Source organism: Nanorana parkeri, unplaced genomic scaffold, assembly GCF_000935625.1.
Source record: "Nanorana parkeri isolate BGI_ZX_2015 unplaced genomic scaffold, ASM93562v1 scaffold484, whole genome shotgun sequence".
In the NCBI taxonomy this organism is placed as follows: Eukaryota; Metazoa; Chordata; class Amphibia; order Anura; family Dicroglossidae; genus Nanorana; species Nanorana parkeri.
In genome coordinates, this window is record NW_017306752.1 from 340557 (window position 1) to 367402 (window position 26846).

At 37.2% G+C, this 26846-nt stretch overlaps 1 protein-coding gene across 1 annotated transcript in view; it reads right to left on the reverse strand.

Moving 5' to 3' along the window:
* The window catches only part of ADGRB3 (adhesion G protein-coupled receptor B3), a 790044-nt gene that overhangs the window by 18412 nt on the left and 744786 nt on the right, over positions 1 to 26846 (reverse strand). Inside the window, exons 27-29 of the mRNA XM_018560884.1 lie at positions 19701 to 19740; positions 9200 to 9843; positions 3620 to 3655 (exon numbers count right to left, since the gene is read on the reverse strand). Of these exons, the coding sequence (XP_018416386.1) occupies positions 3620 to 3655; positions 9200 to 9843; positions 19701 to 19740 (720 nt within the window). The remainder of the gene's footprint in view (positions 1 to 3619; positions 3656 to 9199; positions 9844 to 19700; positions 19741 to 26846) is intronic.

Sequence of the window (26846 nt, forward strand, 5' to 3'; positions counted from 1 at the left end):
GTATAATGTATTGCTGGGATTTGTTGTAGTCCTCTATAGCTGGTGGTATTCTGCATTGTGCTGTATAATGTATTATTGCTGGGATTTGTAGTCCTCTATACAGCGCAATGCAGAATACCATCAGCTGTATAGTAATACAACAAATCCCAGCAATACATTATACATACAGTGTATAATGTATTCCTCTATAGCTGATGGTACATTGCTCTGTATAATATACAGTACAGCACAATGTACCATCAGCTATAGAGGAATAAAAATCCCAGCAATACATTATAGAGCACCATGTGTGGGAAAGTGCAGGCGTACCTGAGCAGTCTTCCAGCAACTTGCTTCTGAAATCAGGCCTGTCTATCTGCCGCTGTCATCCCCACCCCACACCTTCTCCTCCTTACTTCTTCTCCCCGCGTCCCTGTGCCGATCGTGGATGTGGGCGGGCGGTGAGCGTGAGGCGGGGAGGAGGTGTGACGTGTGTAGCATGGAATGCGAGCGGGTCTGGCAGCGGCGAGCGTGAGGTGGGGAGGAGGTGCGGCGCGCAACGTGTGTGGAGCTGTGAACAGGAGCAACTAATCAAAAGCCGATTAATCGATGATTGAAAAAGTTGACAACTTTTTCAATAATCGATTATAATCGATTATGTCGATTAGTTGTTGCAGCCCTAGCTTGTTTACATAGTTATTTTGATCTGCAGCTCATTTTTACTGAGTTTCTGAGCCATTCTAGGGTTCAACTATAAAAGAAAACCAAAACTATTTAAATTACTCATTAGCCTAGGCTATATTATTTGTTCAAATATCTGCAGTGCATCCTGCATTTACCATCTTCAACATGCAGCACTGAAGCAAAGAAACATCAGACTTAGGAACCTTAGCAACAGTTGCCATAGCGAACATTCTGCTATAGAATGTGCTGCGGCTCTATAAAACGATCCACAGTGATTATTCATTGTTCACTCTTGGCATTTGTGACTGTTTTCCTTCAGATATTACAGTGTGTTGTTTTCTATCTCTGCTGATTTATATATTTATATAGTTTATCTTTCACAAGAATAAAAATATTCATGAGTCAATGAAAATGGCTATGGAATCTGAAATTTCTCTGTGTCCTAGGGATTGGGATAAGCAGTGTTTATATTGTTCTACCCACACCAGTATGTTCTAATACTAATAACAATATTTATTTAGCTTTAAAGCACATATTTTATTATTTTATCTGATAATAATCCCCCTTTGTCATACCAAGGCAACTGAAAAATCAATTCTCATAGAGCATTTTTGTGCTTAAGATTGCTTTTAGATCTGCACTGTTGTTTTATTGCACCTAAAAGAAAAATATTGAAATGTGCAGTTTGCTGTGGTCTAACCACATAATTGCTTCACATGTGTAGATTCAGATTTATGCCATGTGCTATATACATATTAGCAATATTATGCCCCTTTAAAAGACTAAAGCTGCCCTGTAAAAATTTCAAAACAAAAGTTTTTTCTAAGAATAGGCACCACAAAGTACCTGTTTGTGTACACCTGTCAGTGTATTTTTTTGCAGTCTGTGACCAAATTCCAGAAATGCAACAGGAAGTGAGAAAAAAAATCTGCAACGTGAATAAGAGGAATTCCCCTATTAGACAGTTATCACTGGAACATTTTAACTTCAAAACCCTTTATCATAAACATCTTACCCTTTTGCTCCACCGCCCTAAATAGGTTTAGCCCTCCACCCGAATTGCTATACTTACTTATGGCATTGTTTACATTCCCCTTCAAGGCTTTTAGATCTGACATCCACTTCTGCACAGTTCCACCACATATAATTCTAAGGGGTTGGTAGATGGAGTGGCTCCTATCCATCTATCAGCCCCATAGAAGACTAAGGGGCTGAACTGCACAGGTGAGAATGTTGGATCAAGTAGGCAGCAGGGGGACATAAACAATGCCCTGGGCCTCAGCCAGTGGTTCTTAACGTATTTCATGATGGGAAACACATAGCAATATTATGAAGTTATATGGATTGCTTAAAGAGCATCTTTACTCATACCTTCAAAATTACAACAAAGGCACCTTTAGAAATGGGTAGTAATTGCAATCTACAAACAGATACTTCTGGATAATTGATGACATTTTTTCCCCTGCATACCTTATTTTCTTTTTTTTCTCATTCTTCTCACAGTGGCCATTTTTACTAAGGGCAGATCAATCAACCTCCCTTTATTCCCTGGAACTCTGGCACATGTGACTAGGACATGTGATCATGCACATCATCTCAGGTGAGCAAAATGCCTTTCCCTTAGATCTTGTGAGATAACAGATGAGATTTCCCAGCAATGCTTTGCTGATATAGCCTTCCTAGGATGCAATGCTTGGGCACAATTACATCACTTTTGCCAAAGAGAACCAGGAAATAGAAAACAATAAATTGTAAGTAAAATGAAAATGCTTGTTTAACCCCTTCGTGACGGGAGACGTACACTGTACGTCCAGCCACAAAGGGACAATATTTGTTTTGCTGCAAATATGTGTAAAGGGAAACTATATTAGTTATAGGTCAATGTTGTTTTAGTTATTGTTTTAATCCTTAGAAACATTTTTAAATTGTGGTGTTATATCTGTTTTTATTAGCCATTTATAAAGCAGCTTGTCTGAATGATCGTATTCCAAGTAAACAAATGCACTTTAAATAAACACCATGCTACATGTTTTGCAATAATAGTACGTTAATTCTTGATTGCATATGCCAGTAAAAAAAACACCAAAAAGGATCTTATCTTCAAGTGAATGAAAATAAAATTGCTGATGGGCAGGCTTTCTATGACAGAAGAGACTGTGTAAGTCTCTTCTGCCATAAAAGCTTCTTGCTGTCATTAAGCATTTTTTTTCCTGTACACTGAGCCACACATGCACAGCCCACTGCACAGATCCAGGATGCTGAGATGAAGAAACTCCCATGAGCATGCATGGGAGTTACACCATCAGGTCTTGGCCAATCAAACAGCTAAAGACTTGAAACCTGGAAGAAAACTAGGAGAAAGATGGAAGTGCTGGCAAGGGAGGAGTGAAGCACTGAAGGTATTCAGTTTAATAGGTAACTGCCATAATGTGCTAATATGCAGTGTATACTAGCACATTATGTCTAAAAGTTTCAGGGCCCCCCTTTTTTAACACTTTACTTCCACTTAAAAAACTAACTGCATGTCAAAGAAAAGCTATATAAACATGCTATAAATAAAATTATACAAAATGGTGAATAAAAGAAAGCTAAATGAGCAGTTCCTAGTTTGATGTGTTGTCTGCAAAATATCACAGGGTTTTGAACACATATAAATATGCTAACTTTCACTGAAAGTTTTTCAATGCTTGTTCTGTGATGGCAAAGTTGCTATGAAACTGAATAATTTTAGCTTTTCTTCCCTGGATCCTGTAGACAACTGGCACAGATGATCTTTTAACTACAAAGAAGCATAGACAATTTTGCACTTTTACCTGAGTACATAGTCCCGGGCTATTTACACATTTTATTATCAAGATAACAGAATTTTTTAAATTTGAATTAAGTATCAACATAAAAAAGCTTTTTGAAAGTAATACAGCTGTGAAATAAAACAATATTTAATATGTCGACTTACTTCAAAGTCAAGGTCAGAATACCGTGATTTTCTTCTCTATTGTGCAGGAGAAAAGAGAGAAATGAAGAATGCTATTAAAATACTGCTTTACTTTGAAGAATATACACCTCTCAACATTTATAGTACAACAATCTTAACAATTTAGTGCCTGCTTCTATTTGAGAGCACTTAGCAAACGCAGAAATGCTTAAACTGTATTTCCACTTTTGCAGTCAAATTTAAGAAAGCAGCAAGATTGGGGAGTGACCATTGTCATTGCTCGCTATGCATTAACTGCAGCCACAGACAGCTTTATGTGCCTTTGCTGACATTTTGGTAATAATTCTCCTCTTGGGTACAAGTACAGTAACAATTTTTTTTTTCTTTGGGTCCTTGTATTAAAAATTTTAAGAACCCCTGCCCTAAAGTCCTTTAAAATGGTAATGGTATATGGATTTACTGTTTTGGATGTAAAACAAAAATAGCTGCTCTGTCAATTTGTTTGATTTACTTGTGTAAATTGATTAGCTCTTGTGTTTTGATTTACTACTACTACTACTACTACTATACATCCCCCAATCTGATGAAAATCGTACTGTTTAATGTTTTGTTTATTATGAAGCTTTTCTTTTGAAATGAAAATAAAAAAACAGTGTGGCATATCAGGCACACAGGCTAAGGGTTGCAGGCATGTTGGTCCTTTAACATGCTGCTGTGAGCTAATATTTCTTTTAACATTGGCTAGGTGGTTAAAAATAGGGCTCTGTAATACAGATTGACGGGTACCAGTGGTTTGCAATTACTACTGGCAGTTGTGAGATAGGGGGGCCTATTTTTAGGACTCGATGGACTCTGAGTGCTGAAAAGTATAAAATCTGTTATTTGAACATCAGGGGAGGCACACACAACAGCCCTACAGCCTTTGAGAAATCATAAGCTATGTCTAATGTGTCAGGCTGATATAACTAAGGCACACATTTTTTCCATTTAAAGAAAAACTACCCCTTTAAACTGTTAAAGAGCATAATCTGGAATTGTAAACTCTTCTCAGTTCCACCAATAACCCTCAGAAACTTAAGGTTAAAAAAAAACTAACTTCTTTAGTGATGTATTTTTTTTTTGATTCATTTTGTATATGTGTTTCTAATATGCCTAAAGTGCAAACCTAGGCACATTCATTTCAGTGCGTTACATTAAAATACAACAGTGTAAATAGGTCCTTACAGTTTTTCAGCATGAATGTCCATTGGAAGTATAGGGTTCCCAGACTTGCTGTCGGGTCACCCCATATAGCTACAAATTGTAACCAAAGAGAAAATTTGGGCTTTGTATGCCAAGACAACACCACATAAAACATCTCTTACATGAAAACATCAGAAATTTCAATCAGACATATAATAAACACCCATTAAAAACAAATGTATTGTTCTTGTAAGTGTTATAAACCATCAGAATATTGCATTTTACAGTGAATGTTTTGCAGTGTGATGACATAAAGCACCACAATTTAAAACATCATAACTGTTCTGAATCCAACATAACATATACTCTCATCAAAGGTCATATGATTGATCCAGCATCCAAAGCGTTTCACGTAATTGCTCCTTCAGGAATGTGGGTGAGAGATCTGTAGTTTACAAATAAATCCACACTCACTCTCCTTCTCCCCCATATATAGGCCTGGGAACCCTTGTATGTCCGCCAATGGAATGGCACAATGTAATCTGGGGCTTGAGCCTATCCACACAGCGCCATTCCATTGGCGGACATACAAGAGTTCCCGGGCCTATATACATTATGGGGGAGGAGGAGAGTGAGACACTAAGGATTATGAGGGAGATGCTGACACATGGTGGAAGGTTGGTCTATGTGTGAACTGTTCTTGCACTAGAGACATTCCCTATTTGATTATTGTTTCAAAGTATTAGCTATAGTGGTATGCACTTAACTGTTTACACTACCAAACAAAATTCTAATTGTGGAAGTAGTGGTCTCTGTGATGAGGGTCCCTTTCCTATTCAATTAGGATCAGACTTTAAGGTATGACGATAACAATATATATTCCCCTTGGTGATGTGATACATGGGAGATTATAATTACTAGCGATATGATTATTTCTAAACTTACTCTGATTTAAATATATACATTAACCCTAGATGATGTGTAGGTCCGGCTCTTCCTCCTCGCCCTATGTGTTGGCATGGTTCTTTCCATATGAGTGTTGGCAATCCACTGGGGAACTTGTTGTATGTATTATGATCTTCTAATCAGTTTCAATGTGTTGTACCAACAAGTAGGTGACTTGTATGAGTCTTTGGAAGCAATCATTTTGCTATTCTATGAGACTGTGTTAATGTTATTTATTTGTAAATTACAGATCTCTCGTCCACCTTCCTGAAGGAGCAATTATGCGAAACACGTTGAAGGCTGGATCATCATATGACCTTTGATGAGAGTATATGTTGTGTTGAATTCACAACAATTACGATGTTTTAAATCGTGGTACTTCATGTCATCACACTGCAAAACAGTCACTGTAAAATGCAATATTCTGATGGTCTATAACATTTACAAGAACAATACATTTGTTTGTAATGGGTTTTTATTATATGTCTTAATAAAATTTCTGATGTTTAAATATAAGAGATGTTTTTTTGTGGTGTTGCCTTGGCTTACAAAAGCCCACATTTTCTCTTTGCTTACAATAAATGCCCATTACATAATCACAACTTATAGGGTACTCAGCAGAAAATATAAATACTTTTTACTTCACAGTTTAACTGAAATATTTTTAAACTGAATGTATTAGTCCACCCAATAATATTTTAGGTATGGGTAGAGTCTGGTTGAATTAATCAATTGCTGATTTTTTGAATCACATGAAAAAAACACATATAAAACTATGAAGACACTAGACAGATGTTCACAATTGCTGTCTTCATTCTGAAGAAAAGTACACTTTGTCATTAGAGATTGCTAAGTTGAATTTGAATGAATGCAATAAAATGATCAAACCTAACAACTTTGCAGCAGACCAGTCCCAATACCTTGCAATGACGCTATTCGATAAAGTTATGAATGAATGGTGGAAACCCCTGTCAAATTGTTTTTGCTCCCTGTGTTCCATTTAATAGATTATCTTTCAGTGTTCTGAAGGCACAACAATGATTCATAAAGTATATATGCAGTGAGGTAACATAGGAACACTGGAAGAGGGATCCCCATTGACGGATTTACCCTTTATTCCTGTTTCAGTGATAACTGTGACATTTTGGATTCCCCATCACTTTCTGTCACGGATTTAGTTTAGGCTTTATCACTGATAAATAGTAGTGACTACATGAATATAGACATGTGAGGGAAGATTTTGTCTTGGTCTTGTGCCACACTGATGTTGATGTCCTTGCTGCAAAGATTTAGGGAGTTATTTGCAAAGCCAGCCGAAGGATCAGCCCTAGCTTCGGCTGATCCTTCAGCTAGCTTCAGTTGCGAGAGCCCTTTGGTTCAGTTGAACCGAAGGGCTGCTGTACGGGCTATTCACTATAGCCCGTACAGCTCCTGAAGGCGGCTGAGCCGAAAGCATGTGCTTTGGCTCGACTAAGGCCGGCCGAACGCCTTGCAAATAACAGCTGGGTGGAGCCAGCCATGATCCGTACAAGCCTGAAGTGAATAGCCGAACAGCGTTTGGCTCACTTCACTTCGGTTGGGTTATTCACTCGGCTGCCTTTGGCAGCTTTGTGAATAACCCTTTTAGTGTTACGTAATGCATAATGCATGATTCCTGTAAGAATGTTATTTGTGCACAACACTCTAATCACCATTACCTATGTACTTACATAGGTTAAAGGCCCATAACTAAAGGATGAGCTTCCTACCTTGGAATACTAATGCGTAAACATATGGTAAGAAGAAAAGTCTGATAAAGATACATATATTAAAATGCTGACATCATGAAATTGTCATTTGAAAGCGGAACTCCAAGCACAGACACATCTTTACAAATTAATTGAAAATGAAATTTACATCCAGGCAGGTATGTTGGATTGTAAATAGAAGCAATCTTCACAGTTAATTCATACATTTGATTAAGCCATATGTAAGCCATTCACGAGATGAAAGGTGTTCTGTAAATGGAAAAGGGGAGAGGAGGGGCTGATACATGACAGTACGACTTCTGTTTATGAAAGCCACAGCTCTCATAGTCAAAGTGGTGGAAGCATAGTGAGTGCTACATATTTCTTCATATGTGTATGGGCTCATGCACACAGGCATAAACATTGCATGCATTTTTTACACAGCATCTTTCAGCCAGCAAGATCCTTCCTAGATATCAGTATTGCATTTCACCCATGTGCATGAGCCTTGTGTAATGGCTTTGTTGCTCTTACGCTGTCTATTTATATATCCTAATCACCACCATGCGAGATACCAAGGAAAATCAAGTTTCAAGTTTCCAGTGAGAAACCGTTACCTAAAAAGCTTAAAGGCTTAGTTAAATGTTTCACAAAAAATGAAAAGGTGAACAAACTCACTACAATCTTCTAAATGCCCCTTACTCCCTGTGCCACTTATCTGTAATGATGTACTGATGACCCTCGCCCACCGCTCACACCAGCTGATATAACAGTCAGGGAATGTAACCTCTTGCCGTCTGCCCATAGTAAAAAAACGGACAGAAGGCACTGCTGCATTGGCGGGTTGCCGTCTCCAGACGGCAATTTTTTTCTGCTCGCGCACGCCCTCTGGTGGGCACGCACGGGCAGAAAAGACCCGACCATTGCACACACCCGTTACCGGGTGTTTCACATATAGGCGATCAACCGCCGCTGCCGGCGGCCTAGTGATCACTGAGCCTAGTAAATAAGGTGAATCATGTGCAAAAGATGAATGATTGTTTTTCTTGCACTTGATTTGAGTGAATGATTGCTTTGCAAAGTGAATAATAGTAAATATGGTGAAGCTGTGTTTTTTCTCTGCATATCTAGTCGCGTGTTATTCCTTGTGCGTGTTTGGGTATTAAAAGTGAACACAGTTTCACCTTATATACTGAGATTTACTTTGTAACGTGTACATATACTTTGCTAGGTAGACAAATAGTTAATTTATAGGGTAACCAAAAGAAACCAATCCAGACTCCACTGACAGAAATGAAAGTCTTCAGCAGTGCCATCTATTTAGTCATTTGACCATCAAATACATTTGTACTATTAAACAAAATTAAGTTGATTAAAAAAATTGAAAAACCATCTAAAAACATCCACGTAAGATTACAAATCTTCTGACTAACATATACAGTACATATAGTGAACAATATAAATTCTTAAACAACAGAAAATAAAGAGTGAAGTTTTGCCTTAAAGTAAAGGGTTTCAATGTGTTATGTTATATTTGGGGTGGATGAATCTTTTAGTTCTAATAATCAATATTGAGAAAATATATGTATTGGAGACATTATACTTGTCTGTACATTTCTTCTCTCCTCTCTTTCTGTCTAACATTTGAAGAAATCTGTTTTCAAAAGGTAAAAATAATTGCTACAAGTGATATTAAACATGGTTATACAGACTTGCATCATATAGGTAGGAATTGGATGTTACAAACCTCTAGGGAGCTCATAGATACTGTTGAACCTGTTTCACTCCTTGATAATCCTGCACTGTCATCCAGCTCTGAGGCTATGAAGTTCTTTACTGCTGTGCGAGGTTCAAAAGGAAGGCTCTGCATGTGTTCTTGAGACACAAGATGCTGATCTAAATTTATACCAAATTGTTCCATTACAGATGGATTCATGCTAAATTCAGGACTGACTTTGTAGTGTAATAGTCTCTCATGAGGCAAAGTATCCATTGCTATGTTCATTTTATTCTCATCTTTCATTAGAGATTGCATGTTCCCAGAGCCTCTTGGCATTACAATATAGTCACTCTCCATCATTCGATCCTGGGGATGAACCATATCTGTGTCTCCCATTCTGAGGTTGTCATCTGTGCATAAGTACACAGTTCGTCTTAATTCGCTATTCTCTTTTTTCAGACACTGATCAGCCATCTCGCCCATACTCATGGGCATGTGCAAAGCAGATGGTTGCTGAATAATAACTTTAGAAATTATGTTTCCAGGCAAGGTAGAGTAGCTCATTCCTTCTGTGTTCATTGCCTTTTCTTCCTCTTCATCATTCAGAGAAATCCTGGAGAGGGTTCCTGTTATTGTAGCAGCTCTGCAGGGGCCAATGTCTTTGTGTAAAACTGCAAATTGAAAAGGGTTACATTTCCATTACAAACATGCCTGTAATATCTGTAGCATAAAAACTGTTATAACTATAATATTTTGCATTAAAATTACCTGATTGGAAAGCTGCTTTTACACTCTTTATTTGCATACACTGCAGCTTAGTTTGATCACATTTGACATGTAATCTTCTGTTCATAATTGACTTGTCTGCACTGTTTATTCAGAGGAAACACTTCATTGTTTATACATATGTCTTTCAGATGATTTCTGGAAGTTCAGTTTTAGGTGAGCTACATAATACCTAGTAACTCAGTGCAATATGCTTTAATAGAATTAATTCATTATACATTGAAGCACATATATGTGAATCCGATTACGTTTCCAGGGCAGATTCCATCGCTGTCTCTCTCAGTTGTTATTCTGCTTTGACATTATACTTTCAAGGACACAAGCACAGTGAATAAAATATGGGCAGTTTTAATATTCTAGGGCAGCAGGTGAGGAAGGAAGATGCCTACAAATCTGATGGCATAAAATAAGGTCTATTGATGTGAAGGCTGAGAAGCAATCATTTTACGAGGGCTACTGTTACTGTCACATCACACTTCAACAGCGCACACTGGCATGTTCAGCGTTCCTATGACATCTCACTTTCTACAAGTCTAATATTTGTATTACTACGCCTCTTTAATAGGATATTTTCAGAATTCATATTGAACTGCATAAATAGCACAGATTTCTTGAAGCAGGGGTAGCAGTTTTCCAAGGCAACAAATGAGGAACATTTCTCTAGAGGAAAGAACCAGGAATATATTTAAAATGACAATGGATAACAGGAATAACTTACCTTTGCATTTTCATTTTTTTATCAGAATACGATCCAATATGTATTTAATAAAGCTAAGCTTTTTAAAATATAATACATGAGTACTGTGGGTGACTGCATACGATGGTATCTACTGTGTACTCACATTATATAATTATAAAGTAGAAAAAGTGTTTGCACATGGTTCTGGATCCAGTTAAAATCTTCTTTATTTATTCATGGCATAAAACCAGACATAGCAGTCCTGCTAATGCGTTTCCGCCAAAAGAGGCCTTAATCATAGTTGCCTCCATTACCAAGCACATAGGTAGATTGCCTTCATATCAGTGTTTGCAATCTAATTACAAGTATGTACCGCTATATAAAGTTCAGCATTTGCCAGGTACTCCCTGGTGTGCAACACTAAATCCAAATTTACATAAAGTATTTGATGTGTGTTATCATATGCATGTTAACATTTTGAATGAGCTGCCAACACACCACAATTGACCTATTACAGCAACTGCCCTTTTTTTTACCTCACACCACAACGTTGTGGTGCATTAAATTGTAGGTCCATTGAGGTGCTTTGGAGATTTGCATTGGGAATTTATGGTGCAGTAAAACACCACCATTACCACAATGGATATATGTAAATTAGTGTTCAATGTGAAACTCCTGGTTAATAGACAAACAGTTAAAAAATATATATTTATAGCTTTACCTGAAAAAGAGTTTGTAATTCTATGCAGCCAAACCTGGAATTCCCACATCTTAACCACACTGCCCAGCCTGGGGAAGACTAATACACTACCTCCTGATTTAGCACTCGTCACTGCTCATTCAACAGATAATGATGTTGATTCATTGTACAGTCAGCAGACTGGAGGAGGAGAGGTGATGTAGGAAAATGCAAACATGTTTCAAGAAAAGGTACAGTATGTCACATGCCTGGCTTCAGTTTTTCTTTCTTCTCAGGTACTGCTTTAATTTCAAGTACACCTTGTTTAGTCTTTGGGAGAAGCTAGATTGCCAACCTTAAGCCAAGCTCCGGTGCTCTCTTCTTCTCCCTGATGCTCCAGCTGCCCCTCGGTGTCATCACATACAATGCATTGCTATTAGCTCTGCACTGTATTTGAAGGAGGCAGGAGTGTGACCACTAGGAGAGGAGGCTTCTTGGAGCTGGTCGCACAGATGGAGAGAACCTGCTAGAGTGAGGAGTAACATAGGTTTTACCCCATATACCTCTATCCCTACACTTAAAGAAGAACTCCAGAAACACCCACTCTGCAGGAGTTAACTGCTTGTTTTGGACTAGGGAATAAAATAAAAATTAAAAAATCACCTGATCTTTAGTCCTGCTTGACTGCTAGACCGGTCCCCACAGCCTCTTCTACCCCAGGCTCTGGTAGTCTAAGGACCGGTGTCATCATCATGTCTAATGCACCTGCATTAGATGTAAGGATGCCGGGTGACATTCATCCGCCAGATCAAAGGTGAGTGGTCACTGCCGCAGGACCGAGGATCAGGTGAGTATATTTTCTTTATTTTATCCCCTAGACTATGAGCAGTTAACCCTTGCAGTACAATGGTAGCCCCACTGCAAAGGTTGATTTTTAGATTTCTTGGAGTTCTTTTTCAATGATTATTTAATCTTTGCAGTGCTCCCTGCACTGTAAGGGTTACATGCTCATTAAGTCTATTTTTTCTTGTTCCTGAAGATGGGCTTTAACACAGTAGTTTTTGTTTCTTGAGTCCTCAAGTAACATAGGTTTGTTACCTGGTAATCCTGCCAGTAGATCCAACAATTTTTTCTACTTCCTGCAGCAGGGTGACAACAATTTCACAGAAAAAAACTGTTTTGCTGTGAAGCTACAAAGTTTTGTAAGCCTGTGGACAGGGTAGTCCTAGAAAAACATGCAGTTATGAATGGACTTTAAATAAGCTAAATACAAATAAAAGCCTGATTTCAGATAGCAAATTATAAAAAAAACAGCATTGTGTTTTTTTCTTTTGAAGACCGTGTGATTAATAAATGGTTCATCTCAACCCTCTAACTGCAACCTTTGCTGGACATCTTGATCTGGTACTAGAAGTGTCAAAATACCAGATCCACTGGCAGGATCAAAAACGTGATAAAACTATATTGCAGGGTGAATACTGTTAATACTAATGACAGACTGCACCGTATATGCCATTTGTGAGTTTTCCAGAGTTGCACTTTAAATTAAAGTTAAATTGTGTTTACTTCAGATTCCCAATTAGCTGCAATGGGATCAATTAATTTACCCTTTTGCATGACCAAATGATTGGAGTGAACAGAGCTTAACTTTATTCACTAAGCTAAGTGAACATTCTATACTTCTTTAGTAAATCAGCTCTCATGCATTGTTTTACTACACTGATAGTAAATTACATGAGAGTGTCAAATGTGCTTTGTAATGACATCACACTATTTACATAGCTGAATTACTGATATTTAACTTTTATTTAAGTATCAAGTTGTATTGCATTAAGGCTACCATGCTTTACTTTGTTTGAAGGACAACCTGAAACCAAATACCAATTCACATTCTCTGTCTGCATTTTCCATTTGCTTTTTGTAAAAGCAATATTCCCAACTTAGATACATGTCATATTTGTTTGTTCACTGAAGTGCAAGAATATTCCTGTTCAAGCAAAAATAATTATTCCCCCGAGCTATGTGTTTTGTAACTTCTGCTGGGCACTCAGTTCTATTCCTAGTTGTCTTTAAATAGGTGATCTTCTGTTGCCAGCAAATGAAATGCTTGTGATTTGACTGTTCAGCAGATAGCAAACATTTCTATGACAATGACTATATTTTTTTGTGCAGGGTGGGGTGTGGGGTGGTTGTGAGTATTTGAAATGGCTAGATAGGAATGATTGCAAATCAAGAAACATTCCAGAGCCAAGCACACTGCACTGATGCATCTGACAGAGAGACTATGCTAGGAATCCACCACATTTGCAAATCTGGAAGTTCAAAACGATCTGTAATTGCATATAGAATCAGTACTGGATCCATGAATATTCACTATAGCAGCTAATGAATAAGTACAGTGTGAAATGGTATTTTGCTTGACACAAACACAGTACCAAACTTTGTTTTTTGGGGGGGCTTCAAACGAACTGGGATTGATTTACTAAAGGAATAGAGACTTTTTAGTACGCAGAGTAAATTTAGAAAATATGATGAAGCTGTGTTTGATTTGCTCACCCAATTATATGTGATCAAAAAATCCTTTTGTTGTTTAAATTTTCCTTGTACATGATCGGGAAATCAGATTGAACACAGGTTCACCTTTTTTACTGTCATTCATGTTTCAAAGTGAACATAAACTTCAAAGTGAGTATTTCCTTTGCAAAGTGAGCATATTCTCCTTCTTAAAGTGTATCTGATTCCAAAACCTTTTTTAGTTTTGGATAGAGTAGTGAGAAGCCCTGTCAGGTTTTTATTGCTGTCTGTGTCTCTGCTAGGGTTATACACCTATGGGACATAGATGGCAAAAAAGTGAAACCACATAACATGCTCCAGATAAATCCATATCAAATCTAGCAATAGGTAGAGAGAAGACTATTCATTTGGTTTTGGATGGAAAAGCCTTCATCAAACTTCTAAGATCCACTTGAACCATGTTGCTGGCATTAATTTTTCAAAGTCGTTGAGCTCTGGGAGGAGTGTAAAGGTGGCCATACACTTTACAACCCTCACAAGAGTTGTAAAGTAATTTAAAAAAGTACGATCTGCCCATCTTGGACAGGCAGATCGTACTTGCGATCATCAAAGTCCGATGACTGCAAACCGCCAGTGCGCACACACCGGCCCGTTCGGCAGTTGTCGAACAAGCAGGCCACTAACTCGCCGAGAATCGCACAATTCCCGGCGGGTTTCCAGCCTGCTTGTTCGACGGAAGACGTGTGACCGTACAGTAGAAACGGTCACACGTCTTCCATACACTTTGCGATTATCGTACGATCGTGGGATTTCCCGCGTTTCTCGTACGATAATCGTGCAGTGTATGGGTACCTTTATGTATTTTCCTAAAACGTACAGCGCTAGCCGTCCTTCAGAGGTGAATATAAGAAATCAAACGTTAAGATCAAGGTTTGAAGTATGCAATTGAAAAAATTTAAATAATAATAATAAATAAATCAAACTTTCAGTGAAGGGGTGTATCTCAAAAACTCAATATCTTGAATTTAAATCAATGTGAATGATTGTGTATAACAAATAATCAAATGATGTATGAAATTATCTAATAAATGTTAGTAAACTGTGATAAGCTGTGAATGTATGTATCATGTGTGGGTGATTGTTGTTAATAAATAGTGAATAAACAAACAATGTATAACCAATTAAATAAAATGAAATAAACTTCTATCGATGTATATGTGAATAGTCCAAATCTTTTGTAGTTTTTTAAAGTCTTTAAAAATCCATAAATGTAAGACACTTTGACAGTGAAAATTCAGTGCAATAATGTGTCCAACGAAAATCCAAAAAAGGAAGGAAGAACCGAAGAAAAAATGAAGAAAAAATGCGGAGAAAATCCCCTCAAGGGAATGCACTCACCAGATCAGAAGATGTTAAACACGTTTGTTTCATCAAGGTAAGCCTGGAGCTCCGTCTTCAATTCCCACGCTAGGTCAGGCTTCAGGGAAGGATAGGTCTCCCGTTTACCCGTAATGTTTAAAAGGAGTATCCTCGTATTTTTAGGGGTCCCTCCGGTGGGATATCCAATCACATAATAATAGAGATAAAACATACGCTCATAGCGTAGTAAAACCCAGGTTTATTATGATCATGCAGCATACAAGTTAAAAAGAGCGCTAAAATATATATTTTTAAAAAAAGCTGGCTGATCACTTTAGGCGTGATTCCTTTAGACTGGCTTAAATGACGTGAGAATAGGCCTGCCCCCTATTCTCACGTCATTTGATCCAGTCTAAAGGAATCACGGAGGGAATCGGAGGGACCCCTAAAAATACGAGGATACTCCGTTTAAACATTACGGGTAAACGGGAGACCTTTCCTTCCCTGAAGCCTGACCTAGCGTGGGAATTAAAGACGGAGCTCCAGGCTTACCTTGATGAAACAAACGTGTTTAACATCTTCTGATCTGGTGAGTGCATTCCCTTGAGGGGATTTTCTCCGCATTTTTTCTTCATTTTTTCTTCGGTTCTTCCTTCCTTTTTTGGATTTTCGTTGGACACATTATTGCACTGAATTTTCACTATCGAAGTGTCTTACATTTATGGATTTTTAAAGACTTTAAAAAACTACAAAAGATTTGGACTATTCACATATACATCGATAGAAGTTTATTTCATTTTATTTAATTGGTTATACATTGTTTGTTTATTCACTATTTATTAACAACAGTCACCCACACATGATACATACATTCACAGCTTATCACAGTTTACTAACATTTATTAGATAATTTCATACATCATTTGATTATTTGTTATACACAATCATTCACATTGATTTAAATTCAAGATATTGAGTTTTTGAGTTACACCCCTTCACTGAAAGTTTGATTTATTTATTATTATTATTTTAATTTTTTCAATTGCATACTTCAAACCTTGATCTTAACGTTTGATTTCTTATATTCACCTCTGAAGGACGGCTAGCGCTGTACGTTTTAAGAAAATACATCCTAATAGGGGCTGAGTGCCTTTAGTTCAGCAGCTTCCCACACCCTTCTAGAACAATTAAATTTCACATAATTTTTATCAATTCAAACTTTTATTCATATTTTATCATTTTTAATATCTTATTATCCCCAATTTCCATTAGCGCAAGTTCTTGCAATTACTACATCTATGGGTACCTTTAACTTCCACGTCCCAGAAGTTCTGGGACGTGGATTGGGGTTAAGCTCACCACACATTTTACAATCTGACTATACAATCTCCTTTAGATCTAATAGAATTATGTAGTCCAAGAGCCTGCTTGATTGGACACAAATTCATTGTACCAAGGTGTTGATAAGATGCTCATATTATATAGTTTCTGTAAATTAAAATTGATTGTACAAAGATTGTATGGTCAGATTGTAACATGTATGGTAAGCTTTAAAGAGAGAACCCCTTTGTGCCTTTACATAAACAGTGATATTATAGTCATTTACAACACTTTTATTCAATAAAACAATTGCAAAGGACAGGAAAACCTATATTCTGTTGTGCTATTGACATTGTCAAATTGTTAACATCTGCTTAATGTGCACCACCACTTGTATCTGTGAAATATTATTTAATCATAAAGAATAGCAATTCATGAATATTCAAGAAAATGTGAACAGCAGGTATGCTGACATACTGTAGATCATGCTAAGTGACGTTCCTAGATACTTGTTTCCATGATGGATATATTCTATCAAACACTACAGATCCTCGATTCACACCAACTGGTGACATTTATTTTAGTAACAGTCTCCTTCTTCCTCCTCCATAAGATAATAATCATTTTATTTATTTGTATGATGGCATTTGATACACAAAGGATTATCTAGAGAATGTTGTGGTTGTACAGCCAATGCACTGTAGCTTTACTAAGGCTGTTGAAGTAATAACAGAATTTTCAGTGCTATATTTTCAATATCTATTTCACATTCTCTAGCAAAATAATTTCCCTAAGAAAAAGAGGACTCGTTTGTATATCCCCTGGATAGAAATTTTATTTTGCACTTTTATTTTTATGTCAAATACATTTGTTTGGGCTGAACCTTATTTTTTTGTTTTGTACCAAGCATTAAAGGGTTAGAACATTTGTTAGGTTTTTATAGGTGTCTTTCTAAGTATTATGAGATTGTTCTTCACTTTCAATCTTCTAATGTTATTACCAAGGCAGGGAGTAAACAAAATATCTCCAAATCTATTTTTTTGTGGGGGTAGAGGCATTAATAAACATATTTTAAATAGAATGGGACAGATTAAAAACAATATGTCAGATTTTTTATTGTTGTATTTAGGCACAAGTCACAGAGCCTGATGAAGAGACCCTGAGTAGCCCCAACATGTTGCTCTGCTTGTAACAAAATGTATATATGCAAATAAAACGTTTTTCTTCACACATTTATTCAAGTGTTCTGGTGACATACTGTATCTGTTTTTAAAACAGTGACACAAATACCAATAACAATCACTAGTTTTAGCTGGAGCTGGGCTTTAACACATATGTGCAGATTTAGCCAACAGAGAACCATTAATTTCTTGAATCATGATTGCCTGGATTCTTAATTTGAGGCAATCAAATAGTGATGCAACTGCAAATCTCCTGATTTATAACACTCTAATTAATAAGATTTACATTGCCAGACTTGAAGGAAAACTCCAGCTTTGTTAACCTTGCTGTAACATATATAATTGTTACAGAAGTTATTTTGTAATTTAGTCACGTTTCCATTGCAATCTGTATCCAGCAGTGATTTTCTAAAATGGCCTAATTCATTTAATTTTCTCTTTCTTGCAGTCATGGCAACAGTGCTTTTTACACAAGATTTCCTATAGTCTTTAGCCGTATGACACCAGAATGTGTCCTACTGGCTGTCCCAGAAATCATTGTTTCCCTGTAGGTCAAATTACTTTTGAGCCTACTGTGAGGAATATAGTGTCTCAAGCAATGTCCACAGAGGAAACCTATATGGAGGGATAGTTGCCGTTGCTGATCTATCTTTATAAAAATATTAGCTTCCTTGCTGTCATACTGATCCTCTGGCTTCAACACTCTGAGTTATAAACTTGGATGCAGATCAGGCTTTTTAACTTGACTTCACTAGCTGTTTGCTTGCTACAGGTCAATGACTAAAAATAATTGGAACTAGACATACTCAGGAAACTAGTAGCATCAGAATGTGCTCAGTACTGGCATCCTGCATAGTTCCCTTAGTACAGATTTCCTTTATGTTTACTCTAGTCGTTGTGATTTAGTGTTTGCACATACACAGGGATGAAGGGTTTCTTGCTACAACACTGGGACTCGTCATGTGACTATAATTCTAACTTAGCATCCAACTGAAAAAAAAACTTGAAGTGTATGACACATTTGATACCCACTTTGTAAAGGGCATTCAGTGTCCAGTTTGTATAAGGCATTCACTATCCACTTTGCATGAATTCTTGTAGTAGATGTAAAGATAACCTGAAGGAGAGGGTTCCCTTTCTCAACAAAGTTTTGCTTTAAAATTACACATGTAATTCTTTTGAAACCAAGACACCCTTTGTATAAAAAGGGAAATGTCATCATGTTTAGTAAGAAACATATGGCCAAGTTAAAAAATAATGCAGTATAATGCTGAACCTTATTTTACCTTCATCCGCTCAGCAGCAGGTCTGTTTTATTTTATCTAATTAAATCTAAAATATTAGCAGCTCTCACAGAGTGAATTTTGGTTGAAGTGTAAGGATTATAAACTCAGTTTACTAAGCTACAGCAATTGTTATTTGCCATAATGCTTGTTGTTTCGGCAATAACAGTTGAAAATAGCAGTAATATTCCTGAGCGTAACGATCGTTATGGTAAATAACACATGTTATAGCTTGATGAATTAAGCCAAGTGTCTTGTTTTTAAAAAAGTGATGGTGCCCAGAGGTCTTTGTCTTGGGTACACTGATATATCAGAGCCACTCTGTAACTGCTAAGCAATAAGTTTACTGCACAGATGCTTTATTGGCTGTAATAAACAATAGAATTTCAAAATTTGTACTATTAGTGCATATACAGCTAAGTTGATCAGAAAATGATTACCACAAAAGCTTTAAAACATGTTTTTCTGAATTGTGGTTACTGCTAGAATTCTTGACATTCACTGGATTTTGGCTGGTGGTTTCATATTCAGTCTGTACAATACAATATTATTTCTGTTGCATGTTTTCACAGTGACAAGCGGCATTTTATTTCAATTTTGAAGAATTACTAAGAGCGCTAGCCATTTTTTTCAGCAACAGGGAACCTAGCAGTCTCTGTTTGTAATCATAAACTTCTAGTATGCTCACAGAGTTGTATCGATTTTTATAGTTGATATATGCTCTTACCTGACCGGCAAGCAATGTCCACATCTTTTTCAAAGTCTGTCTGTTATTGAGAGAAAAAAAGCATCGTTATATTAATCACCAGGACATATTATTCACATAGTATGATATCAATTAATACAGTTTTTATTGAACAACATACACTGACATTGAAATATGGTTTGGGGCATGACTTGCACTGTAAGAATCATGTGCTTTATTGTACTTTAGAGAACTATATATTTAAGGTTCCTATACCCTGGGTGATTATAGTGGCAGATAATGCCATTGTAGAGGTAGTGAGTAAATATTCACCCTGTAAAAGGACACAGAAAGGACCCTTCAGCTGATCAATATGCAATCAAGTAGCAAAATGGTTACATGGAAAAAATATATAAGGGTCTAGACAATCTTCACTGTCCTAGTCAAGTTTGTCTAGACTTGGCTAAAATCATGTGTCAGCAACAATACGTCTTTATTGGTTTATAGGGTGCTGTTTTCATGCATTTGACGTGGGTTTAAAAAACATGCCAAACGCAGGTCAGAAAATTTGCATTGACTTTCATTGAGTACTGTACATGACTCAAAGGCTGCATTTAACCTGTTTTGCATTGCATTTAATCAGGCACAGCATATGTCCTATTCTGGTGCATTTTAACTGCAGGCAAAGCAGGTCAAACTCAGCCTTTACTTATCAAATGCTGTGTATGAATGCAAATGGCTGCACTTAAAAATATTGCCTGTCTAGCCCTTACACTTGCTAATCACTAATCACTAATAATCTAAATTCTAAAGTTTCTTTCCCATAGTATTTATAGGCATTAGATTATTGTCACCGATCCAACTAGTCCATCCGCATATCTGCTTGGAATGGCAGACTGCTATTGATTTCACCTAGATATAGTCACACTCCTTCTCTCTCTTTCATTAGCATGCACACAACTTTACCCTAAAGAAAGCAAGGCAAGACAGATTTGCAGTTTTCAGAACATTTCTGATGCTGTCTCTTATCTGACACTCTTCACAACAATGATCACCTAAAACTGAAGCACATGGTGGCCGACTAGTAATTTAGCTACCTCTTGTGCATCCAAATGAAATATTGTACAGAAGTAAAGGACCTGCATATTTTAATGAATAAAAGCATAACTCCAGGGAGGCTGGCATGTAGGGGGGAAGAGACTGCAGGTGCCAGTCTTGGAGCCTGTGAGAGTGGGGATTAGGTAAGCCCTTTCCTCAGCTCCCTTTTTCATGGAGATAGGCTTCAGGGAAGCACTCTGTTCTGAGGTAAACTGAAAATTCACCAGCACTCAGTACAGAAGGTTTGTATTAAAGGGAACGTGTTAGGGAAAACATGGGGGCTGCCATGGTTGAGCTCTCATTTTCTCATTTTGAGCTCTCAGGATGCTAGTTGCCTGGCTGCCATGCTGACCCTTGTTCTGCAATACTTTAAATAATTAACCCAGAACAGATATGCACATAAGGACAACTGACTTTTCTCCTATTTTGTTGTCCCTTGTCCTGGGTCAGTGACCTGGAAAGTATTGAAGCCAGAAAAATCAGCATAACAGCCTAGCATTTTCAAATAGAAATTCAGCAATGGCATTGCCAACACTACTTTCTTCTTGGCAGGCGTACTTTAAAACTACAAATGCCATATGAGTGAAGTATTTGCATTTTGATGAACTGCTGTCAGTAAATATGGGCATCAGCACTGCACTGATGCTTCAACTGTTGTTTTTGAAAATGACTCCAGTTGCAGACAGATCACCTTCAAAAGTCTGGAAATGTTGTTTTCAAGCACAGAGTTCTTGTGTACAGAACCTACAACAAATAAAGCATTCTTTTATTGCTTTCCAATTACTTAATAATATTAAGTGTTATTGTTTTTAATAACTTTTTGGATGTAAAACATTATAGTTTAGATCTTTGGTGTTTGTATTGCACAGCATTTTGTAAATAAATGCATGTTTTATGTATTTGATACTCATTGTAAAATGTAAAACTGTAACTATTGCCTATATAAATAGTTATTTACCTGCCATATATTAAGGAGTCACAGACAGTGATGAGCAAGGGATTCTGAGTAAGCTAAACTGGTTCACACCAGCCAGATGCTCGCTAAAGATTACCAACTCGCTATGCTGGCTAAATTTGTCTGCTGTGTGAAGTGCTAAAGAGGTCCTTTGAATTCATTACCAGCACACTTTCTCATTGTACAGAGTGTGAACTGGTCCGCATGAGATCAACGAGTGAATATACTGGTGGCATATTATATAATAATGGGGCAGTACACAGCCTTATGGATGTGCAGTGATGTTATTACTGGCTGTATTTTGATTTTACGTACCCAAATAAGGACTTAGTATAAGCTAAATAAGGTTAAATATGTCATAATGAAACATCAAACCACCAGGGCTGTGCGCTACATCATCATAATAAAAGGATATACAAATGGACAAGTAAGGAGTCCATTCTACATCTAGCTGGCAAGCCACAGTAAATAATCTGATCTGTTATATGGTTTTCAGGGATTAATTTGTTGTATTTCTGGTGGAGTGAAACCTAACAGATTAGTTCATCACACGGCACATGCTCATGACCATTTCATTATATGGAGGCATGCACTTTATTCTGGCAAAGAGAATATACTTAGCACAGCAATACCTGACTTTAACAAAATAACTGAATGCCTTGGAATACAACAATATTTATCTGCTGATAAATGCAAGGGTGATGGCACGCAAAGGTATTAAGCATGCTTTAGCACAGAACCCCCAACTGTGACATATAAGATGAATATTAGTAATCAAGTCAGCCCTTTGCACAAAATATACTTATTTAACTAGCCAGGGTACTTTATCTATCTGATTTTAATTACGCTGCAAATAAAACATGCATTCATATAGGCATTGTTCAGGCTCTTGTGCTTGCTGTAGATTGTGTAGTCATATTTTTTTAGAATAATTTTACAGTTCAAAGAAACCCACAAGCACTTCTCAGACTTTATATTTATTGACAGGAGAACACAAATATATGAGTACATAGGCATGAAATATTAAAGCTCTTGTAGTACAATAAGACTCCAGTGGCCTTTGGATGTAAATTTCAAGTCTACCACTGGAGGTTGCACTGAGCAGCAGAGAATGAAAGTATTCCTGTGCTTGCCGCATTAAAGCATATACTGTGTCTGTAAAGTAGCAATGTCATTTCAGCATGCTGGCTTTTATGTTTGAGCTAGATAATTCAATTCAAAGTAATCCCTACCTCAGCAAGGGACATAATGCTTCAAACATAGCGTTAAAATGCTTGCACATATTTTACACAGCCAAACAACTATACTTGAGATATTTTATCAAAATGCACTATTGTACGCATTCTCTATAAACATGCAAGTGACAAATTATGATGTATTATTATTTATTGTGATTATCACGGTACAGAATGAATACACTTACAGCAAATAGAAATACGTTGTTTCTATTACACAATATATAATTTAGGCTGTGTCTCTTATTTTTTACAGATTTTGGGGTGCAGCCCTGAAATCTGTAAATATGGACCACAGAGAAGCTTTATGTGCAGCTCTGCAGTAAAAAAAAATGACATGACTGCTTCACAGTTTCTGTAAACTTATCAAATGCACAATGAATAAGCAGGGTATATACCAGTTCTCCCACAATGTTAGAGTAAAGGTAAACTGTAGGGTACATAGCAGCACAGGATTTATGTGCAGGCCTAACTCCCAGCTGTTCCTCATCTAGAGGTGCTGTCCCTCTTTTGAAACCAAATATCACTGTCCCTCCATTGTCTCTCTTTATAGTCTGATGTATAGACCTTTATAAATAATGTGCTATTTAACTATCAAAATTTTTAACCTGCACTAAAAGTGCCTGACCCAACCTTAAAATGAATATATATTGTATTATAAAAAACCAGTAAACAGGAAAAGAAATGCTAAAAAAAACTCTTGTGGGATTAACCTATTTTGTTTTTCAAATTGATTCTTCATGGTTCGCTTAACTGACAGGAGGTGTGTCCTTTGCCTACATACCTGGTACTAAAAGGTGTCCCTCTTTCTCATCTCAGAAAGTTGGGATGTATGCTAGTGCAAGAATGGCTTAATTTACAGTCATATACTAGATCATTGTAGTGTATTATAGGAGGCTGGAAGTTGACTGAATAAGTAGATTGGATGTGACTGCTTATAAGGGCTCTGTGTCTAAATAGATGGGGCAGTATACTCTGTGAAGACTGGATTTTTAGAGTGCAGAGTGTTCAAATAGGAATGTAGAGAATGAATGAGTAATCTTCGGGGAGGCAGGAAGGAGTGTTTGTGGACAGGTTTCTGAAAAAGTTGTGTTGGTGATGGTACATATGGTAACATATAGCAGTATAGATAGTGGTCAGACACAGCAAAGGCTGCGATGGTACAGAATAAAGCAAAGTTTGGTTAGCACTAATATATACTATTTTTACAGTGAGTTAAACAAATGACCATGTCAGCTGTCTGTTCCTAGAATACAATGGAGTTATGTTAATTAGTCTTTAGTTATTACTACTATTCAGATTCTTTGTTTCATTTTGTATACAATTCTTCCAGCACTTTTCTCCTCCAGTCTGTCTCACTAGTCTTTCTTGTATTACATTTTTGTTGCTAACATTACTTCTATTCTTAATTTCCAAATCACACTGACAACAACATTCCACCAAAGACAATTGATTTGCCTCCTGTATTTACAAAGTACTTGATGCCATATTCAAGTGAAACCTAATCATTCCTTTTGTTGAAAAGAGTTCTGTAAAGGCGCTGCAATTTATTTCAATTCTTTATTATGTGAATCATTTTTTGCTTTGTTATTTTGTTCCTGGGTTTGGATAATAGGTTTTTGCCTCCTAATGAAGTGTGTGACACTTATTCCCAGAACTGCATAGACTTTAAGTGACATTTAATAAACCAGCGTTACATTGACATTTTATAATTACTCTAATATTCTGCTCTCAAGAAGTTGTGTAGTGAATCATTTTCAGCAGAAAAAAAATAATTTGCATAGATCATCCAGTATATGGAAGACACCATGTTTGCAAGAGATAAGGGCTTTTTAGTATCCACTGCTATCTTAGACTTTCACTACACAGATTGCTCATTTTAAGCAGTACTGGGATGCACTAAACATTTAAAATACTCTATTGGAGCCCTTCTGTATAGTAACTTGAAGGAATCCCCACTTTTCATACACTCCTTGGGAAAAAAGACCAAAACTGTATTTTTCCACTGTTATTTATATAACCTAAAGAAGAAGTCCAGCCAAAAGAAGAAGATACAATGAATAACCAATTAAAAGATAAAATAACAAAACCAGATTTTTTTTACAGTACTTTTAGGAATAGATGTTGATGGCCAGAATCGCTCAGCTCAGTTCCTATAAGCTTAGATAATTCTGAACGTACCACAGGCTTACTAGATAGTGAAAGGAGAAGCAACACTCTGCTTTCTCTTCCTATCAGCATGCTTCTTGTCAGAACATTACCTGATTAGCTTATTGTGCTGCTTCTCCCTCTCACACTCCAGCCCTGCTGTACAGGGACTGCAAGAGTTTGATACTAGATCAAATTCAGGTAATTAGACTGCTTTCATTCGAAATACATTTCATTATGCATTAATGATTATGGTGCTGGGCTAATGTGTGTTTTTTATGTCTGCCTGGAGTTAGGCTTTAAAAAGAAATGTAGATTCCAAAGAGGATTATATAATGTTATTATCAAATTTTAACACCAGATTTCACCAGCAGGTAGTCCTGCACAAATTAACATTTTCATTTTTCATCCCAAAGAAACATCCCGTCTATCATCCCAAAGAAACGCCAGGATCTCAGGTTGCATGGAGCTAAGATCAGTCGTTGGGATCCTGATCGGTAAGGTTGTAAAATGGTACAGCAATTTCGGCAGGAGAGTCATCTTAATGGCCGACATTCTGCCCGTAAGGGATAATTTGAGAGGTATCCACCTTTGTAAGAGGTGTTTTAGGGAGGCAAACACAGGAGTATAATTGGCGGCATATAATTGGGAGTAGGTAGGGGTCAATTTAATTCCTAGGTATTTAATGGAATATGTTTTCCAATTGTAAGGAAAGGAGGCTTGAAGCGATAGGAGAGTGTTCGGAGCAATATGGAGGGGGAGCGCCTCAGTTTTTAAAGTATTAAGCTTGTATCCTGAGATGTTAGAGTAGCAAGCCAGGGCACTATGGAGGTTAGGGAGGGACAGGGGTGGCTTTGTCAGGGCTAAAATAATGTCATCTGCAAAAACTTAAAACTTCTATCCCGGATCTAAACACCCGAAATATCGGGCGAGGCTCTGATATGGAGTGCCAAAGGTTCTATACATAGAACAAATAAAAGTGGAGATAGGGGGCACTCTTGTCTGGTGCCATTGATCCGAAACGGGGTAGAAGTGGCATCTGGCATTTTAATAGCCGCGGACGGTTGGAATATAAGGCTCAAATAGCCATTGCAAAGGGGCCAGAAATACCGATGTGGGTCAAGGTGGCATGTAGAAAAGGCCAGCTCAGCCTGTCGAAGGCTTTTTCAGCGCCCATAATAAGGACAAGGGATTCCTCTCTATTGCGATTAATAGCATTGATTAAGTCAATAACTCTACGTGTATTGTCCCCTGCTTGTCTATCATGGAGAAAACCCTCTTGGTCCCCATGTATTAATCTAGGAAGAAATTGGGATAACCTATTGGCAAGGATTTTAGTAAAGATTTTAAAGTCTGAGTTGAGGAGTGCAATGGGGCGGTAATAAGTGCAAAGCTTAGTATCTTTGTCAGGCTTAGGGAGGACGGTAATATGAGATTACAGAAAAGAAGAGGGTACGATTTCTCCGCTAAGGAAACTATTGTATAGGTCTGTTAACCAGTTGACATCCGCGGTGTTAAACCCCCTTCCCATCCAGGCCATTTTTCAGTATTCAGCGCTGCGGTACTTTAACTGACATTTATTCCGTCATGCAGCGCTGTACTGAAATGAATTTTATACCCTTTTTTGGGGACAGATAGAGCTTTCTTTTGGTGGTATTTATTCACCACTGGGGGTTTTATTTTTTTACTATATTAAGGAAAAATTACCGAAATTTTTTTTAAAAAAACAGTTTCCCCTATATTAAATGATAA